We start from the raw sequence: 26,113 nt of genomic DNA on the forward strand, positions 1-26,113 counted from the left end.
GAGCACGGGCAGGGGCAGGAGCAGGAGCATGGGCAGGGGCAGGGGCAGGGGCAGGAGCAGGAGCAGGGGCAGGAACAGGAGCTGGGGCAGGGGCAGGGGCAGGATCAGGAGCAGGAGCAGGAGCAGGAGCAGGGACAGGAGCAGGAACAGGAGCAGGAGCAGGGGCAGGGGCAGGGGCAGGAGCAGGAGCAGGGGCAAGGGCAGTGGCAGGAACGGGGACAGGAGCAGGAGCAGGGGCAGGATCAAGGGCAGGAGCAGGAGCAGGAGCAGGAGCAGGGGCAGGAGCAGGAGCAGGAGCAGGAGCAGGATCTGGAGCAGGGGCAGGAGCAGGATCAGGAGCTGGAGCAGGAGCAGGAGCAGGAGCAGGGGCAGGAGCAGCGGCAAGAGCAGGAGCACGGGCAGGGGCAGGGGCAGGGGCAGGAGCAGGAGCAGGAGCAGGAGCTGGGGCAGGGGCAGGAACAGGATCAGGAGCAGGGGCAGGGGCAGGGGCAGGGGCAGGAACAGAATCAGGAGCAGGAGCAGGGGCAACGGCAGGGGCAGGATCAGGAGCAGGAGCAGGAGCAGGGGCAGGGGCAGGGGCAGGAACAGGATCAGGAGCAGGAACAGGATCAGGAGCAGGAGCAGGGGCAGGGGCAGGGGCAGGAGCAGGAGCAGGAGCAGGGGCAGGAGCAGGGGCAGCAGCAGGATCAGGAGCAGGGGAAGGAGCAGGGACAGGAGCAGGAGCAGGAGAAAGAGCAGGAGGAGGAGCAGGGACAGGAGCAGGAGCAGGAGCAGGAGCAGGGGTAGGGGCAGGATCAAGGGCAGGAGCAGGAGCAGGAGCAGGGGCAGGGGCAGGAGCAGGAGCAGGGGCAGGAGCAGGAGCAGGAGCAGGAGCAGGGGCATGGGCAGGAGCAGGAGCAGGAGCAGGGGCAGGGGCAGGGGCAGGGGCATTAGCAGGAACAGGGACAGGAGCAGGAGCAAGGGCAGGATCAAGGGCAGGAGCAGGAGCAGGATCAGGAGCAGGAGCAGGAGCAGGGGCAGGGGCAGGGTCAGGAGCAGGATCAGGAGCTGGAGCAGGAGCAGGAGCAGGTGCAGGGGCAGGACCAGGGGCAGGAGCAGGAGCACGGGCAGGGGCAGGGGCAGGAACAGGATCAGGAGCAGGAGCAGGAGCAGGAGCAGGGGCAGGAGCAGGAGCAGGAGCAGGGCCAGGAGCAGGAGCAGGAGCAAGGGCAGGAGCAGGAGCAAGAGCAGCAGCAGGAGGAGGAGCAAGGGCAGGAGCAGGAGCAGGGACAGGGGCAGGAGCAGGAGCAGAAGCAGGGGCAGGGGCAAGAGCAGGGGCAGGAGCAGGAGCAGGAGCAGGAGCAGGAGCAAGGGCAGGGGCAGGAGCAGGAACAGGGGCAGGGGCAGGAGCAGGAGCAGGGGCAGGAGAAGGAGCAGGAGCAGGAGCAGGGGCAGGAGCAGGAGCAGGAGCAGGAGCAGGAGCAGGGGCAGGAGCAGGGGCAGCAGCAGGATCAGGAGCAGGGGAAGGAGCAGGGACAGGAGCAGGAGCAGCGGCAAGAGCAGGAGCAGGAGCAGGGGCAGGGGCAGGATCAAGGCCAGGAGCAGGAGCAGGGGCAGGGGCAGGAGCAGGGACAGGAGCAGAGGCAGGGGCAGGAGCAGGAGCAAGGGCAGGGGCAGGGGCAGGAGCAGGATCAGGAGCTGGAGCAGGAGCAGGAGCAGGTACAGGGGCAGGAGCAGGGGCAGGAGCAGGAGCACGGGCAGGGGCAGGGGCAGGAACAGGATCAGGAGCAGGAGCAGGAGCAGGAGCAGGGGCAGGAGCAGGAGCAGGAGCAAGGGCAGGATTAGGAGCAGGATCAGGAGCAGGAGCAGGAGCAGGGACAGGAGCAGGGGCAGGAGCAGGAGCAGGAGCTGGAGCAGGAGCAGGAGCAGGTGCAGGGGCAGGAGCAGGAGCACGGGCAGGGGCAGGGGAAGGAACAGAATCAGGAGCAGAAGCAGGAGCAGGATCAGGGGCAGGAGCAGGAGCAGGAGCAAGGGCAGGAGCAGGAGCAAGAGCAGTAGCAGGAGGAGGAGCAGGGGCAGGAGCAGGAGCAGGGACAGGAGCAGGAGCAGGAGCAGGAGCAGGAGCAGGGGCAGGGGCAGGAGCAGGAGCAGGGGCAGGAGCAGGAGCAGGGGCAGGGGAAGGAGCAAGGGCGGGAGCAGGAGCAGGGACAGGAGCAGGAGCAGGAGCAGGAGCAGAAGCAGGGGCAGGGGCAAGAGCAGGGGCAGGGGCAGGAGCAGGGACAGGAGCAGGGGCAGGGGCAGGAGCAGGAGCAGGGGCAGGAGCAGGAGCAGGAGCAGGGGTAGGGGCAGGATCAAGGGCAGGAGCAGGAGCAGGAGCAGGGGCAGGGGCAGGAGCAGGAGCAGGGGCAGGAGAAGGAGCAGGAGCAGGAGCAGGGGCAGGAGCAAGGGCAGGAACAGGAGTAGGAGCAGGGGCAGGAGCAGGAGCAGGAGCAGGAGCAGGGGCATGGGCAGGAGCAGGAGCAGGAGCAGGGGCAGGGGCAGGAGCAGGATCAAGGGCAGGAGCAGGAGCAGGAGCAGGGGCAGGAGCAAGGGCAGGAATAGGAGTAGGAGCAGGGGCAGGAGCAGGAGCAGGAGCAGGAGCAGGGGCATGGGCAGGAGCAGGAGCAGGAGCAGGGGCAGGGGCACGAGCAGGAGAAAGAGCAGGAGGAGGAGCAGGGACAGGAGCAGGAGCAGGAGCAGGAGCAGGGGTAGGGGCAGGATCAAGGGCAGGAGCAGGAGCAGGAGCAGGGGCAGGGGCAGGAGCAGGAGCAGGGGCAGGAGAAGGAGCAGGAGCAGGAGCAGGGGCAGGAGCAAGGGCAGGAACAGGAGTAGGAGCAGGGGCAGGAGCAGGAGCAGGAGCAGGAGCAGGGGCATGGGCAGGAGCAGGAGCAGGAGCAGGGGCAGGGGCAGGAGCAGGATCAAGGGCAGGAGCAGGAGCAGGAGCAAGAGCAGGATCAGGAGCAGGGACAGGAGCAGGAGCAGGAGCAGGAGCAGCGGCAGGGGCAGGAGCAGGGGCAGGAGCAGGAGCAGGAGCAGGAGCAGGGGCAGGAGCAGGGACAGGAACAGGAGCAGGGGCAGGAACAGGAGCAGGGGCAGGAGCAGGAGCAGGGGCAGGAGCAGGGGCAGGATCAAGGGCAGGAGCAGGAGCAGGGGCAGGATCAAGGACAGGAGCAGGGACAGGAGCAGGGGCAGGGGCAGGAGCAGGGGCAGGAGACGGAGGAGGAGCAGGAGCAGGGGCAGGAACAGGAGCAGAGGCAGGAGCAGGATCAGGAGCAAGAGCAGGAGCAAGAGCAGGAGCAGGGGCAGGAGCAGGATCAAGGGCTGGAGCAGGAGCAGAAGCAGGAGCAGGGACAGGAGCAGGAGCAGGAGCAGGAGCAGGAGCAGGGGAAGGAGCAGGATCAGGAGCAGGAGCAGGAGCAGGAGCAGGAGCAGGGACAGGAGCAGGAGCAGGAGCAGGAGCAGGGGCAGGGGCAGGGGTAGGTGCAGGAGCAGGGGCACGGGCAGGAGCAGGGGCAGGAGCAGGATCAGGAGCAAGAGCAGGTGCAGGAGCAGGGACAGGAGCAGGAGCAGGAGCAGGGGCAGGGGCAGGATCAAGGGCAGGATCACGAGCAGGAGCAGGAGCAGGAGCAGGGCCAGGGGGAGGAGCAGGAGCAGGAGCAGTAGCAGGGGCAGGAGCAGGATCAAGGGCAGGAGCAGGCGCAGGACCAGGGACAGGAACAGGAGCAGGAGCAGGAGCAGGAGCAGGGGCAGGCGCAGGATCAGGAGCAGGGGCACGGGCAGGATCAGGAGCAGGGGCAGGGGCAGGGGTAGGAGCAGGGGCAGGATCAGGAGTAGGAGCAGGAGCAGGAGCAGGGACAGGAGCAGGAGCAGGAGCAGGAGCAGGGGCAGGGGCAGGGGCAGGGGCAGGGGCAGGGGCAGGAGCAGGAGCAGGGGCAGGGGCAGGGGCAGGGGCAGTAGCAGCAACAGGGACAGGAGCAGGAGCAAGGGCAGGATCAAGGGCAGGAGCAGGAGCAGGATCAGGAGCAGGAGCAGGAGCAGGGGCAGGAGCAGGGGCAGGAGCAGGATCAGGAGCTGGAGCAGGAGCAGGGACAGGAGCAGGGACAGGAGCAGGATCAGGAGCAAGAGCAGCAGCAGGAGCAGGGACAGGAGCAGGAGCAGGAGCAGGGGCAGGGGCAGGATCAAGGGCAGGATCAGGAGCAGGAGCAGGAGCAGGAGCAGGGCCAGGGGGAGGAGCAGGAGCAGGAGCAGGAGCAGGGGCAGGAGCAGGATCAAGGGCCGGAGCAGGCGCAGGACCAAGGACAGGAACAGGAGCAGGACCAGGAGCAGGAGCAGGAGCAGGATCATGAGCAGGAGCAGGAGCAGGGGCAGGCGCAGGATCAGGATCAGGGGCACGGGCAGGATCAGGAGCAGGGGCAGGGGCAGGGGCAGGAGCAGGAGCAGGATCAGGAGCAGGAGCAGGAGCAGGAGCAGGGGCAGGAGCTGGATCAGGGGCAGGAGCAGGAGCATGGGCAGGGGCAGGGGCAGGGGCAGGGGCAGGAGCAGGAGCAGGAGCAGGGGCAGGGGCAGGAGCAGGGGCAGGGGCCGGGGCAGGCGCAGGTGCAGGGGCAGGGGCAGGAGCAGGAGCAGGGGCAAGGGCAGTAGCAGGAACAGGGACAGGAGCAGGAGCAGGGACAGGAGCATGAGCAGGAGCAGGAGCAGGGGCAGGGGTAGGGGCAGGAGCAGGAGCAGGGGCAAGGGCAGTAGCAGGAACAGGGACAGGAGCAGGAGCAGTGGCAGGATCAAGGGCAGGAGCAGGAACAGGGACAGGAGCAGGAGCAGGGACAGGAGCATGAGCAGGAGCAGGAGCAGGGGCAGGGGTAGGGGCAGGAGCAGGAGCAGGGGCAAGGGCAGTAGCAGGAACAGGGACAGGAGCAGGAGCAGTGGCAGGATCAAGGGCAGGAGCAGGAGCAGGGGCAGGAGCAGGAGCAGGAGCAGGAGCAGGGTCAGGAGCAGGGGCAGGAGCAGGATCAGGAGCTGGAGCAGGAGCAGGAGCAGGAGCAGTAGCAGGAACAGGGACAGGAGCAGGAGCAGGGACAGGAGCATGAGCAGGGACAGGAGCATGAGCAGGAGCAGGAGCAGGGGCAGGGGCAGGGGCAGGAGCAGGAGCAGGGGCAAGGGCAGTAGCAGGAACAGGGACAGGAGCAGGAGCAGTGGCAGGATCAAGGGCAGGAGCAGGAGCAGGAGCAGGAGCAGGAGCAGAGGCAGGAGCAGGAGCAGGAGCAGGAGCAGGGTCAGGAGCAGGGGCAGGAGCAGGATCAGGAGCTGGAGCAGGAGCAGGAGCAGGAGCAGGGGCAGGAGCAGGGGCAGGAGCAGGAGCACGGGCAGGGGCAGGGGCAGGGGCAGGAGCAGGAGCAAGAGCAGGAGCAGGGGCAGGGGCAGGAACAGGATCAGGAGCAGGGGCAGGGGCAGGGGCAGGGGCAGGAACAGGATCAGGAGCAGGAGCAGGGGCAGGGGCAGGGGCAGGATCAGCAGCAGGAGCAGGAGCTGGAGCAGGAGCAGGGGCAGGGGCAGGGGAAGGAACAGGATCAGGAGCAGGAACAGGATCAGGAGCAGGAGCAGGAGCAGGGGCAGGGGCCGGGGCAGGAGCAGGAGCAGTAGCACGGGCAGGGGCAGGGGCAGGAGCAGGAGCATGGGCAGGAGCAGGGGCAGCGGCAGGAGCAGGAGCAGGAGCAGGGGCAGGGGCAGGAGCAGGGGCAGGGGCACGGGCAGGGGCAGGGGCAGCAGCAGGAGCAGGGGCAAGGGCAGTAGAAGGAAGAGGGACAGGAGCAGGAGCAGGGACAGGAGCAGGAGCAGGAGCAGGGGCAGGGGCAGGAGCAGGAGCAGGGGCAGGGGCAGGGGCAGGAGCAGGGGCAGGAGCAGGGGCAGGAGCAGGAGCAGGGGCAGGAACAGGAGCTGGGGCAGGGGCAGGGGCAGGATCAGGAGCAGGAGCAGGAGCAGGAGCAGGGACAGGGGCAGGAGCAGGAGCAGGGGCAAGGGCAGTAGCAGGAACAGGGACAGGAGCAGGAGTAGGGGCAGGATCAAGGGCAGCATCAGGAGCTGGAGCAGGAGCAGGAGCAGGTACAGGGGCAGGAGCAGGGGCAGGAGCAGGAGCACGGGCAGGGGCAGGGGCAGGAACAGGATCAGGAGCAGGAGCAGGAGCAGGAGCAGGGGCAGCAGCAGGAGCAGGAGCAAGGGCAGGATTAGGAGCAGGATCAGGAGCAGGAGCAGGAGCAGGGACAGGAGCAGGGGCAGGAGCAGGAGCAGGGGCAGGAACAGGAGCAGGGGCAGGAGCAGGAGCAGGGGCAGGAGCAGGGGCAGGATCAAGTGCAGGAGCAGGAGCAGGGGCAGGATCAAGGGCAGGATCAGGAGCTGGAGCAGGAGCAGGAGCAGGTACAGGGGCAGGAGAAGGGGCAGGAGCAGGAGCACGGGCAGGGGCAGGGGCAGGAACAGGATCAGGAGCAGGAGCAGGAGCAGGAGCAGGGGCAGGAGCAGGAGCAGGAGCAAGGGCAGGATTAGGAGCAGGATCAGGAGCAGGAGCAGGAGCAGGAGCAGGTGCAGGGGCAGGAGCAGGCGCAGGAGCAGGAGCACGGGCAGGGGCAGGGGCAGGAACAGGATCAGGAGCAGGAGCAGGAGCAGGAGCAGGGGCAGGAGCAGGAGCAGGAGCAAGGGCAGGAGCAGGAGCAAGAGCAGCAGCAGGAGGAGGAGCAAGGGCAGGAGCAGGAGCAGGGACAGGAGCAGGAGCAGGAGCAGGAGTAGAAGCAGGGGCAGGGGCAAGAGCAGGGGCAGGGGCAGGAGCAGGAGCAGAAGAAGGGGCAGGGGCAAGAGCAGGGGCAGGGGCAGGAGCAGGAGCAGAAGCAGGGGCAGGGGCAAGAGCAGGGGCAGGAGCAGGAGCAGGAGCAGGAGCAGGAGCAAGGGCAGGGGCAGGAGCAGGAGCAGGGGCAGGGGCAGGAGCAGGAGCAGGGGCAGGAGAAGGAGCAGGAGCAGGAGCAGGGGCAGGAGCAGGAGCAGGCGCAGGAGCAGGAGCAGGGACAGGAGCAGGGGCAGTAGCAGGATCAGGAGCAGGGGAAGGAGCAGGGACAGGAGCTGGAGCAGGAGCAAGAGCAGGAGCAGGAGCAGGGGCAGGGGCAGGATCAAGGGCAGGAGCAGGAGCGGGGCAGGGGCAGGAGCAGGGACAGGGGCAGAGGCAGGGGCAGGAGCAGGAGCAGGAGCAGGGGCAGGGGCAGGAGCAGGATCAGGAGCTGGAGCAGGAGCAGGAGCAGGTGCAGGGGCAGGAGCAGGGGCAGGAGCAGGAGCACGGGCAGGGGCAGGGGCAGGAACAGGATCAGGAGCAGGAGCAGGAGCAGGAGCAGTGGCAGGAGCAGGAGCAGGAGCAAGGGCAGGAGCAGGAGCAGGATCAGGAGCAGGAGCAGGAGCAGGGGCAGGAGCAGGGGCAGGAGCAGGATCAGGAGCTGGAGCAGGAGCAGGAGCAGGTGCAGGGGCAGGAGCAGGGGCAGGAACAGAATCAGGAGCAGGAGCTGGAGCAGGAGCAGGGGCAGGAGCAGGAGCAGGAGCAAGGGCAGGAGCAGGAGCAAGAACAGCAGCAGGAGGAGGAGCAGGGGCAGGAGCAGGAGCAGGGACAGGAGCAGGAGCAGGAGCAGGAGCAGAAGCAGGGGCAGGGGCAAGAGCAGGGGCAGGGGCAGGAGCAGGAGCAGAAGCAAGGGCAGGGGAAAGAGCAGGGGCAGGAGCAGGAGCAGGGGCAGGAGCAGGAGCAGGGGCAGGGGAAGGAGCAAGGGCGGGAGCAGGAGCAGGGACAGGAGCAGGAGCAGGAGCAGGAGCAGAAGCAGGGGCAGGGGCAAGAGCAGGGGCAGGGGCAGGAGCAGGGACAGGAGCAGGGGCAGGGGCAGGAGCAGGAGCAGGGGCAGGAGAAGGAGCAGGATCAAGGACAGGAGCAGGGACAGGAGCAGGGGCAGGGGCAGGAGCAGGGGCAGGAGAAGGAGCAGGAGCAGGAGCAGGGGCAGGAACAGGAGCAGGGGCAGGAGCAGGATCAGGAGCAAGAGCAGGAGCAGAAGCAGGAGCAGGAGCAAAGGCAGGACCACGAGCAGGAGCAGGGACAGGAGCAGGGACAGGAGCAGGAGCAGGGGCAGGGGCAGGATCAAGGGCAGGATCAGGATCAGGAGCAGGAACAGGAGCAGGGCCAGGGGGAGGAGCAGGAGCAGGAGCAGGAGCAGGGGCAGGAGCAGGATCAAGGGCAGGAGCAGGCGCAGGACCAGGGACATGAACAGGAGCAGGAGCAGGAGCAGGAGCAGGATCAGGAGCAGGAGCAGGAGCAGGAGCACGGGCAGGGGCAGGAACAGGAGCAGGGGCAGGCGCAGGGGAAGGGGAAGGAGCAGGAGCAGGGGCAGGGGCAGGGGCAGGAGCAGGAGCAGGAGCAGGAGCACGGGCAGGGGCAGGAGCAGGAGCATGGGCAGGGGCAGGGGCAGGGGCAGGAGCAGGAGCAGGGGCAGGAACAGGAGCTGGGGCAGGGGCAGGGGCAGGATCAGGAGCAGGAGCAGGAGCAGGAGCAGGGACAGGAGCAGGAACAGGAGCAGGAGCAGGGGCAGGGTCAGGGGCAGGAGCAGGAGCAGGGGCAAGGGCAGTGGCAGGAACAGGGACAGGAGCAGGAGCAGGGGCAGGATCAAGGGCAGGAGCAGGAGCAGGAGCAGGAGCAGGGGCAGGAGCAGGAGCAGGAGCAGGAGCAGGATCTGGAGCAGGGGCAGGAGCAGGATCAGGAGCTGGAGCAGGAGCAGGAGCAGGAGCAGGGGCAGGAGCAGCGGCAAGAGCAGGAGCACGGGCAGGGGCAGGGGCAGGGGCAGGAGCAGGAGCAGGAGCAGGAGCTGGGGCAGGGGCAGGAACAGGATCAGGAGCAGGGGCAGGGGCAGGGGCAGGGGCAGGAACAGAATCAGGAGCAGGAGCAGGGGCAACGGCAGGGGCAGGATCAGGAGCAGGAGCAGGAGCAGGGGCAGGGGCAGGGGCAGGAACAGGATCAGGAGCAGGAACAGGATCAGGAGCAGGAGCAGGGGCAGGGGCAGGGGCAGGAGCAGGAGCAGGAGCAGGGGCAGGAGCAGGGGCAGCAGCAGGATCAGGAGCAGGGGAAGGAGCAGGGACAGGAGCAGGAGCAGGAGAAAGAGCAGGAGGAGGAGCAGGGACAGGAGCAGGAGCAGGAGCAGGAGCAGGGGTAGGGGCAGGATCAAGGGCAGGAGCAGGAGCAGGAGCAGGGGCAGGGGCAGGAGCAGGAGCAGGGGCAGGAGCAGGAGCAGGAGCAGGAGCAGGGGCATGGGCAGGAGCAGGAGCAGGAGCAGGGGCAGGGGCAGGGGCAGGGGCATTAGCAGGAACAGGGACAGGAGCAGGATCAAGGGCAGGAGCAGGAGCAGGATCAGGAGCAGGAGCAGGAGCAGGGGCAGGGGCAGGGTCAGGAGCAGGATCAGGAGCTGGAGCAGGAGCAGGAGCAGGTGCAGGGGCAGGACCAGGGGCAGGAGCAGGAGCACGGGCAGGGGCAGGGGCAGGAACAGGATCAGGAGCAGGAGCAGGAGCAGGAGCAGGAGCAGGGCCAGGAGCAGGAGCAGGAGCAAGGGCAGGAGCAGGAGCAAGAGCAGCAGCAGGAGGAGGAGCAAGGGCAGGAGCAGGAGCAGGGACAGGGGCAGGAGCAGGAGCAGAAGCAGGGGCAGGGGCAAGAGCAGGGGCAGGAGCAGGAGCAGGAGCAGGAGCAGGAGCAAGGGCAGGGGCAGGAGCAGGAACAGGGGCAGGGGCAGGAGCAGGAGCAGGGGCAGGAGAAGGAGCAGGAGCAGGAGCAGGGGCAGGAGCAGGAGCAGGAGCAGGAGCAGGAGCAGGGGCAGGAGCAGGGGCAGCAGCAGGATCAGGAGCAGGGGAAGGAGCAGGGACAGGAGCAGGAGCAGCAGCAAGAGCAGGAGCAGGAGCAGGGGCAGGGGCAGGATCAAGGCCAGGAGCAGGAGCAGGGGCAGGGGCAGGAGCAGGGACAGGAGCAGAGGCAGGGGCAGGAGCAGGAGCAAGGGCAGGGGCAGGGGCAGGAGCAGGATCAGGAGCTGGAGCAGGAGCAGGAGCAGGTACAGGGGCAGGAGCAGGGGCAGGAGCAGGAGCACGGGCAGGGGCAGGGGCAGGAACAGGATTAGGAGCAGGAGCAGGAGCAGGAGCAGGGGCAGGAGCAGGAGCAGGAGCAAGGGCAGGATTAGGAGCAGGATCAGGAGCAGGAGCAGGAGCAGGGACAGGAGCAGGGGCAGGAGCAGGAGCAGGAGCTGGAGCAGGAGCAGGAGCAGGTGCAGGGGCAGGAGCAGGAGCACGGGCAGGGGCAGGGGTAGGAACAGAATCAGGAGCAGAAGCAGGAGCAGGATCAGGGGCAGGAGCAGGAGCAGGAGCAAGGGCAGGAGCAGGAGCAAGAGCAGTAGCAGGAGGAGGAGCAGGGGCAGGAGCAGGAGCAGGGACAGGAGCAGGAGCAGGAGCAGGAGCAGGAGCAGGGGCAGGGGCAGGAGCAGGAGCAGGGGCAGGAGCAGGAGCAGGGGCAGGGGAAGGAGCAAGGGCGGGAGCAGGAGCAGGGACAGGAGCAGGAGCAGGAGCAGGAGCAGAAGCAGGGGCAGGGGCAAGAGCAGGGGCAGGGGCAGGAGCAGGGACAGGAGCAGGGGCAGGGGCAGGAGCAGGAGCAGGGGCAGGAGCAGGAGCAGGAGCAGGGGTAGGGGCAGGATCAAGGGCAGGAGCAGGAGCAGGAGCAGGGGCAGGGGCAGGAGCAGGAGCAGGGGCAGGAGAAGGAGCAGGAGCAGGAGCAGGGGCAGGAGCAAGGGCAGGAACAGGAGTAGGAGCAGGGGCAGGAGCAGGAGCAGGAGCAGGAGCAGGGGCATGGGCAGGAGCAGGAGCAGGAGCAGGGGCAGGGGCAGGAGCAGGATCAAGGGCAGGAGCAGGAGCAGGAGCAGGGGCAGGAGCAAGGGCAGGAATAGGAGTAGGAGCAGGGGCAGGAGCAGGAGCAGGAGCAGGAGCAGGGGCATGGGCAGGAGCAGGAGCAGGAGCAGGGGCAGGGGCACGAGCAGGAGAAAGAGCAGGAGGAGGAGCAGGGACAGGAGCAGGAGCAGGAGCAGGAGCAGGGGTAGGGGCAGGATCAAGGGCAGGAGCAGGAGCAGGAGCAGGGGCAGGGGCAGGAGCAGGAGCAGGGGCAGGAGAAGGAGCAGGAGCAGGAGCAGGGGCAGGAGCAAGGGCAGGAACAGGAGTAGGAGCAGGGGCAGGAGCAGGAGCAGGAGCAGGAGCAGGGGCATGGGCAGGAGCAGGAGCAGGAGCAGGGGCAGGGGCAGGAGCAGGATCAAGGGCAGGAGCAGCAGCAGGAGCAAGAGCAGGATCAGGAGCAGGGACAGGAGCAGGAGCAGGAGCAGGAGCAGCGGCAGGGGCAGGAGCAGGGGCAGGAGCAGGAGCAGGAGCAGGAGCAGGGGCAGGAGCAGGGACAGGAACAGGAGCAGGGGCAGGAACAGGAGCAGGGGCAGGAGCAGGAGCAGGGGCAGGAGCAGGGGCAGGATCAAGGGCAGGAGCAGGAGCAGGGGCAGGATCAAGGACAGGAGCAGGGACAGGAGCAGGGGCAGGGGCAGGAGCAGGGGCAGGAGACGGAGCAGGAGCAGGAGCAGGGGCAGGAACAGGAGCAGAGGCAGGAGCAGGATCAGGAGCAAGAGCAGGAGCAAGAGCAGGAGCAGGGGCAGGAGCAGGATCAAGGGCTGGAGCAGGAGCAGAAGCAGGAGCAGGGACAGGAGCAGGAGCAGGAGCAGGAGCAGGAGCAGGGGAAGGAGCAGGATCAGGAGCAGGAGCAGGAGCAGGAGCAGGAGCAGGGACAGGAGCAGGAGCAGGAGCAGGAGCAGGGGCAGGGGCAGGGGTAGGTGCAGGAGCAGGGGCAGGGGCAGGAGCAGGGGCAGGAGCAGGATCAGGAGCAAGAGCAGGTGCAGGAGCAGGGACAGGAGCAGGAGCAGGAGCAGGGGCAGGGGCAGGATCAAGGGCAGGATCACGAGCAGGAGCAGGAGCAGGAGCAGGGCCAGGGGGAGGAGCAGGAGCAGGAGCAGTAGCAGGGGCAGGAGCAGGATCAAGGGCAGGAGCAGGCGCAGGACCAGGGACAGGAACAGGAGCAGGAGCAGGAGCAGGAGCAGGGGCAGGCGCAGGATCAGGAGCAGGGGCACGGGCAGGATCAGGAGCAGGGGCAGGGGCAGGGGTAGGAGCAGGGGCAGGATCAGGAGTAGGAGCAGGAGCAGGAGCAGGGACAGGAGCAGGAGCAGGAGCAGGAGCAGGGGCAGGGGCAGGGGCAGAGGCAGGGGCAGGAGCAGGAGCAGGGGCAGGGGCAGGGGCAGGGGCAGTAGCAGCAACAGGGACAGGAGCAGGAGCAAGGGCAGGATCAAGGGCAGGAGCAGGAGCAGGATCAGGAGCAGGAGCAGGAGCAGGGGCAGGAGCAGGGGCAGGAGCAGGATCAGGAGCTGGAGCAGGAGCAGGGACAGGAGCAGGGACAGGAGCAGGATCAGGAGCAAGAGCAGCAGCAGGAGCAGGGACAGGAGCAGGAGCAGGAACAGGGGCAGGGGCAGGATCAAGGGCAGGATCAGGAGCAGGAGCAGGAGCAGGAGCAGGGCCAGGGGGAGGAGCAGGAGCAGGAGCAGGAGCAGGGGCAGGAGCAGGATCAAGGGCCGGAGCAGGCGCAGGACCAAGGACAGGAACAGGAGCAGGACCAGGAGCAGGAGCAGGAGCAGGATCATGAGCAGGAGCAGGAGCAGGGGCAGGCGCAGGATCAGGATCAGGGGCACGGGCAGGATCAGGAGCAGGGGCAGGGGCAGGGGCAGGAGCAGGAGCAGGATCAGGAGCAGGAGCAGGAGCAGGAGCAGGGGCAGGAGCTGGATCAGGGGCAGGAGCAGGAGCATGGGCAGGGGCAGGGGCAGGGGCAGGGGCAGGAGCAGGAGCAGGAGCAGGGGCAGGGGCAGGAGCAGGGGCAGGGGCCAGGGCAGGCGCAGGGGCAGGGGCAGGGGCAGGAGCAGGAGCAGGGGCAAGGGCAGTAGCAGGAACAGGGACAGGAGCAGGAGCAGGGACAGGAGCATGAGCAGGAGCAGGAGCAGGGGCAGGGGTAGGGGCAGGAGCAGGAGCAGGGGCAAGGGCAGTAGCAGGAACAGGGACAGGAGCAGGAGCAGTGGCAGGATCAAGGGCAGGAGCAGGAACAGGGACAGGAGCAGGAGCAGGGACAGGAGCATGAGCAGGAGCAGGAGCAGGGGCAGGGGTAGGGGCAGGAGCAGGAGCAGGGGCAAGGGCAGTAGCAGGAACAGGGACAGGAGCAGGAGCAGTGGCAGGATCAAGGGCAGGAGCAGGAGCAGGGGCAGGAGCAGGAGCAGGAGCAGGAGCAGGGTCAGGAGCAGGGGCAGGAGCAGGATCAGGAGCTGGAGCAGGAGCAGGAGCAGGAGCAGTAGCAGGAACAGGGACAGGAGCAGGAGCAGGGACAGGAGCATGAGCAGGGACAGGAGCATGAGCAGGAGCAGGAGCAGGGGCAGGGGCAGGGGCAGGAGCAGGAGCAGGGGCAAGGGCAGTAGCAGGAACAGGGACAGAAGCAGGAGCAGTGGCAGGATCAAGGGCAGGAGCAGGAGCAGGAGCAGGAGCAGGAGCAGAGGCAGGAGCAGGAGCAGGAGCAGGAGCAGGGTCAGGAGCAGGGGCAGGAGCAGGATCAGGAGCTGGAGCAGGAGCAGGAGCAGGAGCAGGGGCAGGAGCAGGGGCAGGAGCAGGAGCACGGGCAGGGGCAGGGGCAGGGGCAGGAGCAGGAGCAAGAGCAGGAGCAGGGGCAGGGGCAGGAACAGGATCAGGAGCAGGGGCAGGGGCAGGGGCAGGGGCAGGAACAGGATCAGGAGCAGGAGCAGGGGCAGGGGCAGGGGCAGGATCAGCAGCAGGAGCAGGAGCTGGAGTAGGAGCAGGGGCAGGGGCAGGGGAAGGAACAGGATCAGGAGCAGGAACAGGATCAGGAGCAGGAGCAGGAGCAGGGGCAGGGGCCGGGGAAGGAGCAGGAGCAGTAGCACGGGCAGGGGCAGGGGCAGGAGCAGGAGCATGGGCAGGAGCAGGGGCAGCGGCAGGAGCAGGAGCAGGAGCAGGGGCAGGGGCAGGAGCAGGGGCAGGGGCAGGGGCAGGGGCAGCAGCAGGAGCAGGGGCAAGGGCAGTAGAAGGAAGAGGGACAGGAGCAGGAGCAGGGACAGGAGCAGGAGCAGGAGCAGGGGCAAGGGCAGGAGCAGGAGCAGGGGCAGGGGCAGGGGCAGGAGCAGGGGCAGGAGCAGGGGCAGGAGCAGGAGCAGGGGCAGGAACAGGAGCTGGGGCAGGGGCAGGGGCAGGATCAGGAGCAGGAGCAGGAGCAGGAGCAGGGACAGGGGCAGGAGCAGGAGCAGGGGCAAGGGCAGTAGCAGGAACAGGGACAGGAGCAGGAGTAGGGGCAGGATCAAGGGCAGCATCAGGAGCTGGAGCAGGAGCAGGAGCAGGTACAGGGGCAGGAGCAGGGGCAGGAGCAGGAGCACGGGCAGGGGCAGGGGCAGGAACAGGATCAGGAGCAGGAGCAGGAGCAGGAGCAGGGGCAGGATTAGGAGCAGGATCAGGAGCAGGAGCAGGAGCAGGGACAGGAGCAGGGGCAGGAGCAGGAGCAGGGGCAGGAACAGGAGCAGGGGCAGGAGCAGGAGCAGGGGCAGGAGCAGGGGCAGGATCAAGTGCAGGAGCAGGAGCAGGGGCAGGATCAAGGGCAGGATCAGGAGCTGGAGCAGGAGCAGGAGCAGGTACAGGGGCAGGAGAAGGGGCAGGAGCAGGAGCACGGGCAGGGGCAGGGGCAGGAACAGGATCAGGAGCAGGAGCAGGAGCAGGAGCAGGGGCAGGAGCAGGAGCAGGAGCAAGGGCAGGATTAGGAGCAGGATCAGGAGCAGGAGCAGGAGCAGGGACAGGAGCAGGGGCAGGAGCAGGAGCAGGAGCTGGAGCAGGAGCAGGAGCAGGTGCAGGGGCAGGAGCAGGGGCAGGAGCAGGAGCACAGGCAGGGGCAGGGGCAGGAACAGAATCAGGAGCAGAAGCAGGAGCAGGGGCAGGGGCAGGAGCAGGAGCAGGAGCAAGGGCAGGAGCAGGAGCAAGAGCAGTAGCAGGAGGAGGAGCAGGGGCAGGAGCAGGAGCAGGGACAGGAGCAGGAGCAGGAGCAGGAGCAGGGGCAGGGGCAAGAGCAGGGGCAGGGGCAGGAGCAGGGGCAGCAGCAGGATCAGGAGCAGGGGAAGGAGCAGGGACAGGAGCAGGAGCAGGAGAAAGAGCAGGAGGAGGAGCAGGGACAGGAGCAGGAGCAGGAGCAGGAGCAGGGGTAAGGGCAGGATCAAGGGCAGGAGCAGGAGCAGGAGCAGGGGCAGGGGCAGGAGCAGGAGCAGGGGCAGGAGAAGGAGCAGGAGCAGGAGCAGGGGCAGGAGCAAGGGCAGGAACAGGAGTAGGAGCAGGGGCAGGAGCAGGAGCAGGAGCAGGAGCAGGGGCATGGGCAGGAGCAGGATCAAGGGCAGGAGCAGGAGCAGGAGCAAGAGCAGGAGCAGGAGCAGGGACAGGAGCAGGAGCAGGAGCAGGAGCAGGGGCAGGGGCAGGATCAAGGGCAGGAGCAGGACCAGGAGCAGGAGCAGGAGCAGGGGCAGGGGCAGGATCAAGGGCAGGAGCAGGACCAGGAGCAGGAGCAGGAGCAGGGGCAGGGGCAGGAGCAGGATCAAGGGCAGGAGCAGGAGCAGGAGCAAGAGCAGGAGCAGGAGCAGGGACAGGAGCAGGAGCAGGAGCAGGAGCAGGGGCAGGGGCAGGATCAAGGGCAGGAGCAGGACCAGGAGCAGGAGCAGGGGCAGGAGCAGGGACAGGAACAGGAGCAGGGACAGGAACAGGAGCAGGGGCAGGAGCAGGAGCAGGGGCAGTAGCAGGGGCAGGATCAAGGGCAGGAGCAGGAGCAGGGGCAGGATCAAGGACAGGAGCAGGGACAGGAGCAGGGGCAGGGGCAGGAGCAGGGGCAGGAGAAGGAGCAGGAGCAGGAGCAGGGGCAGGAACAGGAGCAGAGGCAGGAGCAGGATCAGGAGCAAGAGCAGGAGCAGAAGCAGGAGCAGGAGCAAGGGCAGGAGCAAGAGCAGGAGCAGGGGCAGGAGCAGGATCAAGGGCTGGAGCAGGAGCAGAAGCAGGAGCAGGGACAGGAGCAGGAGCAGGAGCAGGAGCAGGAGCAGGGGAAGGAGCAGGATCAGGAGCAGGAGCAGGAGCAGGAGCAGGAGCTGGGACAGGAGCAGGAGCAGGAGCAGGAGCAGGGGCAGGGGCAGGGGTAGGTGCAGGAGCAGGGGCAGGGGCAGGAGCAGGGGCAGGAGCAGGATCAGGAGCAAGAGCAGGTGCAAGAGCAGGGACAGGAGCAGGAGCAGGAGCAGGGGCAGGGGCAGGATCGAGGGCAGGATCAGGAGCAGGAGCAGGAGCAGGAGCAGGGCCAGGGGGAGGAGCAGGAGCAGGAGCAGTAGCAGGGGCAGGAGCAGGATCAAGGGCAGGAGCAGGCGCAGGACCAGGGACAGGAACAGGAGCAGGAGCAGGAGCAGGAGCAGGGGCAGGCGCAGGATCAGGAGCAGGGGCACGGGCAGGATCAGGAGCAGGGGCAGGGGCAGGGGCAGGAGCAGGGACAGGATCAGGAGTAGGAGCAGGAGCAGGAGCAGGGACAGGAGCAGGAGCAGGAGCAGGAGCAGGGGCAGGGGCAGGGGCAGGGGCAGGAGCAGGAGCAGGAGCAGGGGCAGGGGCAGGGGCAGGGGCAGTAGCAGCAACAGGGACAGGAGCAGGAGCAAGGGCAGGATCAAGGGCAGGAGCAGGAGCAGGATCAGGAGCAGGAGCAGGAGCAGGGGCAGGAGCAGGGGCAGGAGCAGGATCAGGAGCTGGAGCAGGAGCAGGGACAGGAGCAGGGACAGGAGCAGGATCAGGAGCAAGAGCAGGAGCAGGAGCAGGGACAGGAGCAGGAGCAGGAGCAGGGGCAGGGGCAGGATCAAGGGCAGGATCAGGAGCAGGAGCAGGAGCAGGAGCAGGGCCAGGGGGAGGAGCAGGAGCAGGAGCAGGAGCAGGGGCAGGAGCAGGATCAAGGGCAGGAGCAGGCGCAGGACCAAGGACAGGAACAGGAGCAGGAGCAGGAGCAGGAGCAGGAGCAGGATCATGAGCAGGAGCAGGAGCAGGGGCAGGCGCAGGATCAGGATCAGGGGCACGGGCAGTATCAGGAGCAGGGGCAGGGGCAGGGGCAGGAGCAGGAGCAGGATCAGGAGCAGGAGCAGGAGCAGGAGCAGGGGCAGGAGCTGGATCATGGGCAGGAGCAGGAGCATGGGCAGGCGCAGGGGCAGGGGCAGGGGCAGGAGCAGGAGCAGGAGCAGGGGCAGGGGCAGGAGCAGGGGCAGGGGCCGGGGCAGGCGCAGGGGCAGGGGCAGGGGCAGGAGCAGGAGCAGGGGCAAGGGCAGTAGCAGGAACAGGGACAGGAGCAGGAGCAGGGACAGGAGCATGAGCAGGAGCAGGAGCAGGGGCAGGGGCAGGGGCAGGAGCAGGAGCAGGGGCAAGGGCAGTAGCAGGAACAGGGACAGGAGCAGGAGCAGTGGCAGGATCAAGGGCAGGAGCAGGAGCAGGAGCAGGAGCAGGAGCAGGGGCAGGAGCAGGAGCAGGAGCAGGAGCAGGGTCAGGAGCAGGGGCAGGAGCAGGATCAGGAGCTGGAGCAGGAGCAGGAGCAGGAGCAGTAGCAGGAACAGGGACAGGAGCAGGAGCAGGGGCAGGGGCAGGGGCAGGATCAGGATCAGGAGCAGGAGCAGGGGCAGGGGCAGGGGCAGGAACAGGATCAGGAGCAGGAACAGGATCAGGAGCAGGAGCAGGATCAGGGGCAGGGGTAGGGGCAGGAGCAGGAGCAGGAGCAGGAGCAGGGACAGGGGCAGGAACAGGAGCATGGGCAGGGGCAGGGGCAGGGGCAGGAGCAGGAGCAGGGGCAGGGGCAGGGGCAGGAGCCGGAGCAGGAACAGGAGCAGGGGCAGGGGCAGGAGCAGGAGCAGGGGCAGGGGCAGGGGCAGGGGCAGGAGCAGGGGCAGGAGCAGGGGCAGGAGCAGGAGCAGGGGCAGGAACAGGAGCTGGGGCAGGGGCAGGGGCAGGATCAGGAGCAGGAGCAGGAGCAGGAGCAGGGACAGGGGCAGGAGCAGGAGCAGGGGCAAGGGCAGTAGCAGGAACAGGGACAGGACCAGGAGCAGGGGCAGGATCAAGGGCAGGATCAGGAGCTGGAGCAGGAGCAGGAGCAGGTACAGGGGCAGGAGCAGGGGCAGGAGCAGGAGCACGGGCAGGGGCAGGGGCAGGAACAGGATCAGGAGCAGGAGCAGGAGCAGGAGCAGGGGCAGGAGCAGGAGCAGGAGCAAGGGCAGGATTAGGAGCAGGATCAGGAGCAGGAGCAGGAGCAGGGACAGGAGCAGGGGCAGGAGCAGGAGCAGGAGCTGGAGCAGGAGCAGGAGCAGGTGCAGGGGCAGGGGCAGGAGCAGGAGCACGTGCAGGGGCAGGGGCAGGAACAGAATCAGGAGCAGAAGCAGGAGCAGGAGCAGGGGCAGGAGCAGGAGCAGGAGCAAGGGCAGGAGCAGGAGCAAGAGCAGTAGCAGGAGGAGGAGCAGGGGCAGGAGCAGGAGCAGGGACAGGAGCAGGAGCAGGAGCAGGAGCAGGAGCAGGGGCAGGGGCAAGAGCAGGGGCAAGAGCAGCGGCAGGAGCAGGAGCAGGGGCAGGAGCAGGAGCAGGGGCAGGGGAAGGAGCAAGGGCAGGGGCAGGAGCAGGGACAGGAGCAGGGGCAGGGGCAGGAGCAGGAGCAGGGGCAGGAGAAGGAGCAGGAGCAGGAGCAGGGGCAGGAGCAGGAGCAGGGGCAGGAGCAGGGGCAGGGGCAGGAGCAGGGACAGGAGCAGGGGCAGGGGCAGGAGCAGGAGCAGGGGCAGGAGAAGGAGCAGGAGCAGGAGCAGGGGCAGGAGCAGGAGCAGGGGCAGGAGCAGGGGCAGCAGCAGGATCAGGAGCAGGGGAAGGAGCAGGGACAGGAGCAGGAGCAGGAGAAAGAGCAGGAGGAGGAGCAGGGACAGGAGCAGGAGCAGGAGCAGGGGCAGGAGCAGGGACAGGAGCAGGAGCAGGAGCAGGGGAAGGAGCAGGATCAGGAGCAGGAGCAGGAGCAGGAGCAGGAGCAGGAGCAGGGGCATGGGCAGGAGCAGGAGCAGGAGCAGGAGCAGGGGCAGGGGCAGGATCAAGGGCAGGAGCAGGAGCAGGAGCAGGAGCAGGGGCAGGAGCAGGGGCAGGATCAAGGGCAGGAGCAGGAGCAGGAGCAGGAGCAGGGGCAGGAGCAGGGACAGGAACAGGAGCAGGGGCAGGAACAGGAGCAGGGGCAGGAGCAGGAGCAGGGGCAGGAGCAGGGGCAGGATCAAGGGCAGGAGCAGGAGCAGGGGCAGGATCAAGGACAGGAGCAGGGACAGGAGCAGGGGCAGGGGCAGGAGCAGGGGCAGGAGAAGGAGCAGGAGCAGGGGCAGGAACAGGAGCAGAGGCAGGAGCAGGATCAGGAGCAAGAGCAGGAGCAGAAGCAGGAGCAGGAGCAAGGGCAGGAGCAAGAGCAGGAGCAGGGGCAGGAGCAGGATCAAGGGCTGGAGCAGGAGCAGAAGCAGGAGCAGGGACAGGAGCAGGAGCAGGAGCAGGGGAAGGAGCAGGATCAGGAGCAGGAGCAGGAGCAGGAGCAGGAGCAGGGACAGGAGCAGGAGCAGGAGCAGGAGCAGGGGCAGGGGCAGGGGTAGGTGCAGGAGCAGGGGCAGGGGCAGGAGCAGGGGCAGGAGCAGGATCAGGAGCAAGAGCAGGTGCAGGAGCAGGGACAGGAGCAGGAGCAGGAGCAGGGGCAGGGGCAGGATCAAGGGCAGGATCAGGAGCAGGAGCAGGAGCAGGAGCAGGGCCAGGGGGAGGAGCAGGAGCAGGAGCAGTAGCAGGGGCAGGAGCAGGATCAAGGGCAGGAGCAGGCGCAGGACCAGGGACAGGAACAGGAGCAGGAGCAGGAGCAGGAGCAGGGGCAGGCGCAGGATCAGGAACAGGGGCACGGGCAGGATCAGGAGCAGGGGCAGGGGCAGGGGCAGGAGCAGGGGCAGGATCAGGAGTAGGAGCAGGAGCAGGAGCAGGGACAGGAGCAGGAGCAGGAGCAGGAGCAGGGGCAGGGGCAGGGGCAGGGGCAGGAGCAGGAGCAGGAGCAGGGGCAGGGGCAGGGGCAGTAGCAGCAACAGGGACAGGAGCAGGAGCAAGGGCAGGATCAAGGGCAGGAGCAGGAGCAGGATCAGGAGCAGGAGCAGGGGCAGGGGCAGGAGCAGGGGCAGGAGCAGGATCAGGAGCTGGAGCAGGAGCAGGGACAGGAGCAGGGACAGGAGCAGGATCAGGAGCAAGAGCAGGAGCAGGAGCAGGGACAGGAGCAGGAGCAGGAGCAGGGGCAGGGGCAGGATCAAGGGCAGGATCAGGAGCAGGAGCAGGAGCAGGAGCAGGGCCAGGGGGAGGAGCAGGAGCAGGAGCAGGAGCAGGGGCAGGAGCAGGATCAAGGGCAGGAGCAGGCGCAGGACCAAGGACAGGAACAGGAGCAGGAGCAGGAGCAGGAGCAGGATCATGAGCAGGAGCAGGAGCAGGGGCAGGCGCAGGATCAGGATCAGGGGCACGGGCAGGATCAGGAGCAGGGGCAGGGGCAGGGGCAGGAGCAGTAGCAGGATCAGGAGCAGGAGCAGGAGCAGGAGCAGGGGCAGGAGCTGGAGCAGGGGCAGGAGCAGGAGCATGGGCAGGGGCAGGGGCAGGGGCAGGGGCAGGAGCAGGAGCAGGAGCAGGGGCAGGGGCAGGAGCAGGGGCAGGGGCCGGGGCAGGCGCAGGGGCAGGGGCAGGGGCAGGGGCAGGAGCAGGGGCAAGGGCAGTAGCAGGAACAGGGACAGGAGCAGGAGCAGGGACAGGAGCATGAGCAGGAGCAGGAGCAGGGGCAGGGGCAGGGGCAGGAGCAGGAGCAGGGGCAAGGGCAGTAGCAGGAACAGGGACAGGAGCAGGAGCAGTGGCAGGATCAAGGGCAAGAGCAGGAGCAGGAGCAGGATCAGGAGCTGGAGCAGGAGCAGGAGCAGGAGCAGTAGCAGGAACAGGGACAGGAGCAGGAGCAGGGACAGGAGCAGGAGCAGGGACAGGAGCATGAGCAGGAGCAGGAGCAGTGGCAGAGGCAGGGGCAGGAGCAGGAGCAGGGGCAAGGGCAGGAGCAGGAGCAGGAGCAGGGGCAGGGGCAGGAGCAGGGGCAGGGGCCGGGGCAGGCGCAGGGGCAGGGGCAGGGGCAGGGGCAGGAGCAGGGGCAAGGGCAGTAGCAGGAACAGGGACAGGAGCAGGAGCAGGGACAGGAGCATGAGCAGGAGCAGGAGCAGGAGCAGGAGCAGGGTCAGGAGCAGGGGCAGGAGCAGGATCAGGAGCTGGAGCAGGAGCAGGAGCAGGAGCAGTAGCAGGAACAGGGACAGGAGCAGGAGCAGGGACAGGAGCAGGAGCAGGGACAGGAGCATGAGCAGGAGCAGGAGCAGGGGCAGAGGCAGGGGCAGGAGCAGGAGCAGGGGCAAGGGCAGTAGCAGGAACAGGGACAGGAGCAGGAGCAGTGGCAGGATCAAGGGCAGGAGCAGGAGCAGGAGCAGGAGCAGGAGCAGGGGCAGGAGCAGGAGCAGGAGCAGGAGCAGGGTCAGGAGCAGGGGCAGGAGCAGGAGCACGGGCAGGGGCAGGGGCAGGGGCAGGAGCAGGAGCAAGAGCAGGAGCAGGGGCAGGGGCAGGAACAGGATCAGGAGCAGGGGCAGGGGCAGGGGCAGGGGCAGGAACAGGATCAGGAGCAGGAGCAGGGGCACGGGCAGGGGCAGGATCAGGAGCAGGAGCAGGAGCTGGAGCAGGAGCAGGGGCAGGGGCAGGGGAAGGAACAGGATCAGGAGCAGGAACAGGATCAGGAGCAGGAACAGGAGCAGGGGCAGGGGCCGGTGCAGGAGCAGGAGCAGTAGCAGGGGCAGGGGCAGGGGCAGGAGCAGGAGCATGGGCAGGAGCAGGGGCAGGGTCAGGAGCAGGAGCAGGAGCAGGGGCAGGGGCAGGAGCAGGGGCAGGGGCAGGGGCAGGGGCAGGAGCAGGAGCAGGGGCAAGGGCAGTAGCAGGAAGAGGGACAGGAGCAGGAGCAGGGACAGGAGCAGGAGCAGGAGCAGGAGCAGGGGCAGGGGCAGGGGCAGGGGCAGGAGCAGGAGCAGGGGCAAGGGCAGTAGCAGGAACAGGGATAGGAGCAGGAGCAGGGGCAGGGGCAGGGGCAGGATCAGGATCAGGAGCAGGAGCAGGGGCAGGGGCAGGGGCAGGGGCAGGAACAGGATCAGGAGCAGGAACAGGATCAGGAGCAGGAGCAGGATCAGGGGCAGGGGTAGGGGCAGGAGCAGGAGCAGGAGCAGGAGCAGGGGCAGGGGCAGGAACAGGAGCATGGGCAGGGGCAGGGGCAGGGGCAGGAGCAGGAGCAGGGGCAGGGGCAGGGGCAGGAGCCGGAACAGGAGCAGGGGCAGGGGCAGGAGCAGGAGCATGGGCAGGGGCAGGGGCAGGGGCAGGAGCAGGGGCAGGAGCAGGGGCAGGAGCAGGAGCAGGGGCAGGAACAGGAGCTGGGGCAGGGGCAGGGGCAGGATCAGGAGCAGGAGCAGGAGCAGGAGCAGGGACAGGGGCAGGAGCAGGAGCAGGGGCAAGGGCAGTAGCAGGAACAGGGACAGGAGCAGGAGCAGTGGCAGGATCAAGGGCAGGAGCAGGACCAGGAGCAGGAGCAGGAGCAGGGGCAGGAGCAGGAGCAGGAGCAGGAGCAGGATCAGGAGCAGGGGCAGGAGCCGGATCAGGAGCTGGAGCAGGAGCAGGAGCAGGAGCAGGGGCAGGAGCAGGGGCAGGAGCAGGAGCACGGGCAGGGGCAGGGGCAGGGGCAGGAGCAGGAGCAGGAGCAGGAGCAGGGGCAGGGGCAGGATCAGGAGCAGGAGCAGGAGCAGGGGCAGGGGCAGGGGCAGGGGCAGGATCAAGGGCAGGAACAGGAGCAAGAGCAGGAGCAGGAGCAGGAGCAGGAGCAGGAGCTGGGGCTGGAGCAGGAGCAGGAGCAGGAGCAGGAGCAGGGGCAGGAGCAGGGGCAGGAGCAGGAGCAGGAGCAGGAGCCGGGTCAGGAGCAGGGTCAGGAGCAGGAGCAGGAGCAGGAGCAGGAGCAGGAGCAGGAGCTGGAGCAGGAGCAGGAGCAGGAGCAGGGGCAGGGGCAGGTGCAGGAGCAGGAGCACGGGCAGGAGCAGGAGCAGGAGCAGGGGCAAGGGCAGGAGCAGGAACAGGGTCAGGGGCAGGGGCAGGAGCAGGAGGAGGAGCAGGGGCAGGAGCAGGATCAGGAGCCAGAGCAGGAGCAGGAGCAGGGACAGGAGCAGGAGCAGGCGCAGGGGCAGGGTTAGGATCAAGGGCGGGAGCAGGAGCAGGGACAGGAACAGGAGCAGGAGCAGGAGCAGGAGCAGGATCAGGATCAGGAGCAGGAGCAGGGGCAGGAGCAGGATCAGGAGCAGGGGCAGGGGCAGGATCAGGAGCAGGGGCAGGGACAGGGGCAGGGGCAGGGGCAGGATCAGGAGTAGGAGCAGGAGCAGGAGCAGGGGCAGGAGCAGGATCAGGGGCAGGACCAGGAGCATGGGCAGGGGCAGGGGCAAGGGCAGTAGCAGGAACAGGGACAGGAGCAAGTGCAGGGACAGGAGCAGGAGCAGGAGCGGGAGCAGGGGCAGGGGCAGGAGCAGGAGCAGGGGCAAGGGCAGGGGCAGGAACAGGAGCAGGAGCAGGAACAGGATCAGGAGCAGGAGCAGGTGCAGGGGCAGGGGCCGGGGCAGGAGCAGGAGCAGTAGCAGGAGCAGGGGCAGGGGCAGGGGCAGGAGCAGGAGCAGGGGCAGGGGCCGGGGCAGGAGCAGGGGCAGGGGCAGGGGCAGGAGCAGGAGCAGGGGCAAGGGCAGTAGCAGGAACAGGGACAGGAGCAGGAGGAGGGGAAGGATCAAGGGCAGGAGCAGGAGCACGAGCAGGAGCAGGGGCAGGAGCAGGAGCAGGAGCAGAAGCAGGGTCAGGAGCAGGGGCAGGAGCAGGATCAGGAGCTGGAGCAGGAGCAGGAGCAGGAGCAGGGGCAGGAGCAGGGGCAGGAGCAGGAGCACGGGCAGGGGCAGCGCCAGGGGCAGGAGCAGGAGCAGGAGCAGGAGCAGGGGCAGGGGCAGGAACAGGATGAGGAGCAGGGGCAGGGGCAGGGGCAGGGGCAGGAACAGGATCAGGAGCAGGAGCAGGGGCAGGGGCAGGGGCAGGATCAGGAGCAGGAGCAGGAACAGGATCAGGAGCAGGAGCAGGAGCAGGGGCAGGGTCAGGGGCAGGAGCAGGAGCAGGAGCAGGAGCAGGGGCAGGGGCAGGAACAGGAGCATGGGCAGGGGCAGGGGCAGGGGCAGGAGCAGGAGCAGGGGCAGGGGCAGGGGCAGGAGCAGGAGCAGGAGCAGGAGCAGGGACAGGGGCAGGAGCAGGAGCATGGGCAGGGGCAGGGGCAGGGGCAGGAGCAGGAGCAGTAGCAGGGGCAGGAGCAGGAGCAGGGGCAGGAACAGGAGCTGGGGCAGGAGCAGGAGCAGGAGCAGGAGCAGGGGCAGGGGCAGGAGCAGGAGCATGGGCCGGGGCAGGGGCAGGGGCAGGGGCAGGGGCAGGAGCAGGTGCAGGGGCAGGGGCAGGGGCAGGAGCAGGGGCAGGGGCCGGGGCAGGAGCAGGGGCAGGGGCAGGGGCAGGAGCAGGAGCAGGGGCAAGGGCAGTAGCAGGAACAGGGACAGGAGCAGGAGCAGGGACAGGAGCAGGAGCAGGAGCAGGAGCAGGGGCAGGGGCAGGGGCAGGAGCAGGAGCAGGGGCAAGGGCAGTAGCAGGAACAGGGACAGGAGCAGGAGCAGGGGCAGGATCAAGGGCAGGAGCAGGAGCAGGAGCAGGAGCAGGAGCAGGGGCAGGAGCAGGAGCAGGAGCAGGAGCAGAGTCAGGAGCAGGGGCAATAGCAGGATCAGGAGCTGGAGCAGGAGCAGGAGCAGGAGCAGGGGCTTGAGCAGGGGCAGGAGCAGGAGCACGGGCAGGGGCCAGGGGAGGGGCAGGAGCAGGAGCAGGAGCAGGGGCAGGGGCAGGAACAGGATCAGGAGCCGGGGCAGGGGCAGGGGCAGGGGCAGGAACAGGATCAGGAGCAGGAGCAGGGGCAAGGGCAGGGGCAGGATCAGGAGCAGGAGCAGGAGCAGGGGCAGGGGCCGGCCCAGGAACAGGATCAGGAGCAGGAACAGGATCAGGAGCAGGAGCAGGAGCAGGGGCAGGGGCAGGGGCAGGAGCAGGATCAGGAGCAGGGGCACGGGCAGGATCAGGTGCAGGGGCAGGGACAGGGGCAGGGGCAGGGGCAGGATCAGGAGTAGGAGCAGGAGCAGGGGCAGGGGCAGGAGCAGGGGCAGGGGCAGGAGCAGGAGCATGGGCAGGGGCAGGGGCAGGGGCAGGGGCAGGAGCAGGAGCAGGAGCAGGAGCAGGGGCAGGGGCAGGAGCAGGGGCAGGGGCTGGGGCAGGAGCAGGGGCAGGGGCAGGAGCAGGTGCAGGGGCAAGGGCAGTAGCAGGAACAGGGACAGGAGCAGGAGCAGGGACAGGAGCAGGAGCAGGAGCAGGGGCAGGGGCAGGGGCAGGAGCATGGGCAAGGGCAGTAGCAGGAACAGGGACAGGAGCAGGAGCAGGGACAGGAGCAGGAGCAGGAGCAGGAGCAGGGGCAGGGGCAGGGGCAGGGGCAGGAGCAGGAGCAGGGGCAAGGGCAGTGGCAGGAACAGGGACAGGAGCAGGAGCAGGGGCAGGATCAAGGGCAGGAGCAGGAGCAGGAGCAGGAGCAGGAGCAGGGGCAGGAGCAGGAGCAGGAGCAGGGTCAGGAGCAGGGGCAGGAGCAGGATCAGGAGCTGGAGCAGGAGCAGGAGCAGGAGCAGGGGCAGGAGCAGGGGCAGGAGCAGGGGCAGGAGCAGGATCAGGAGCTGGAGCAGGAGCAGGAGCAGGTGCAGGGGCAGGGGCAGGA

The 26,113-nt window shown here is 68.4% G+C and overlaps 1 protein-coding gene across 1 annotated transcript in view; it reads right to left on the bottom strand.

Annotated features, from left to right (window-relative positions):
- Positions 1-26,113, bottom strand: part of LOC134363735 (basic proline-rich protein-like) — a 45,197-nt gene that overhangs the window by 14,209 nt on the left and 4,875 nt on the right. Inside the window, exon 5 of the mRNA XM_063079286.1 lies at positions 18,832-19,556. Coding sequence (XP_062935356.1) covers positions 18,832-19,556 — 725 coding nt within the window. The remainder of the gene's footprint in view (positions 1-18,831; positions 19,557-26,113) is intronic.

Source organism: Cynocephalus volans, chromosome 15 (genome assembly GCF_027409185.1).
Source record: "Cynocephalus volans isolate mCynVol1 chromosome 15, mCynVol1.pri, whole genome shotgun sequence".
Taxonomy (NCBI): Eukaryota; Metazoa; Chordata; class Mammalia; order Dermoptera; family Cynocephalidae; genus Cynocephalus; species Cynocephalus volans.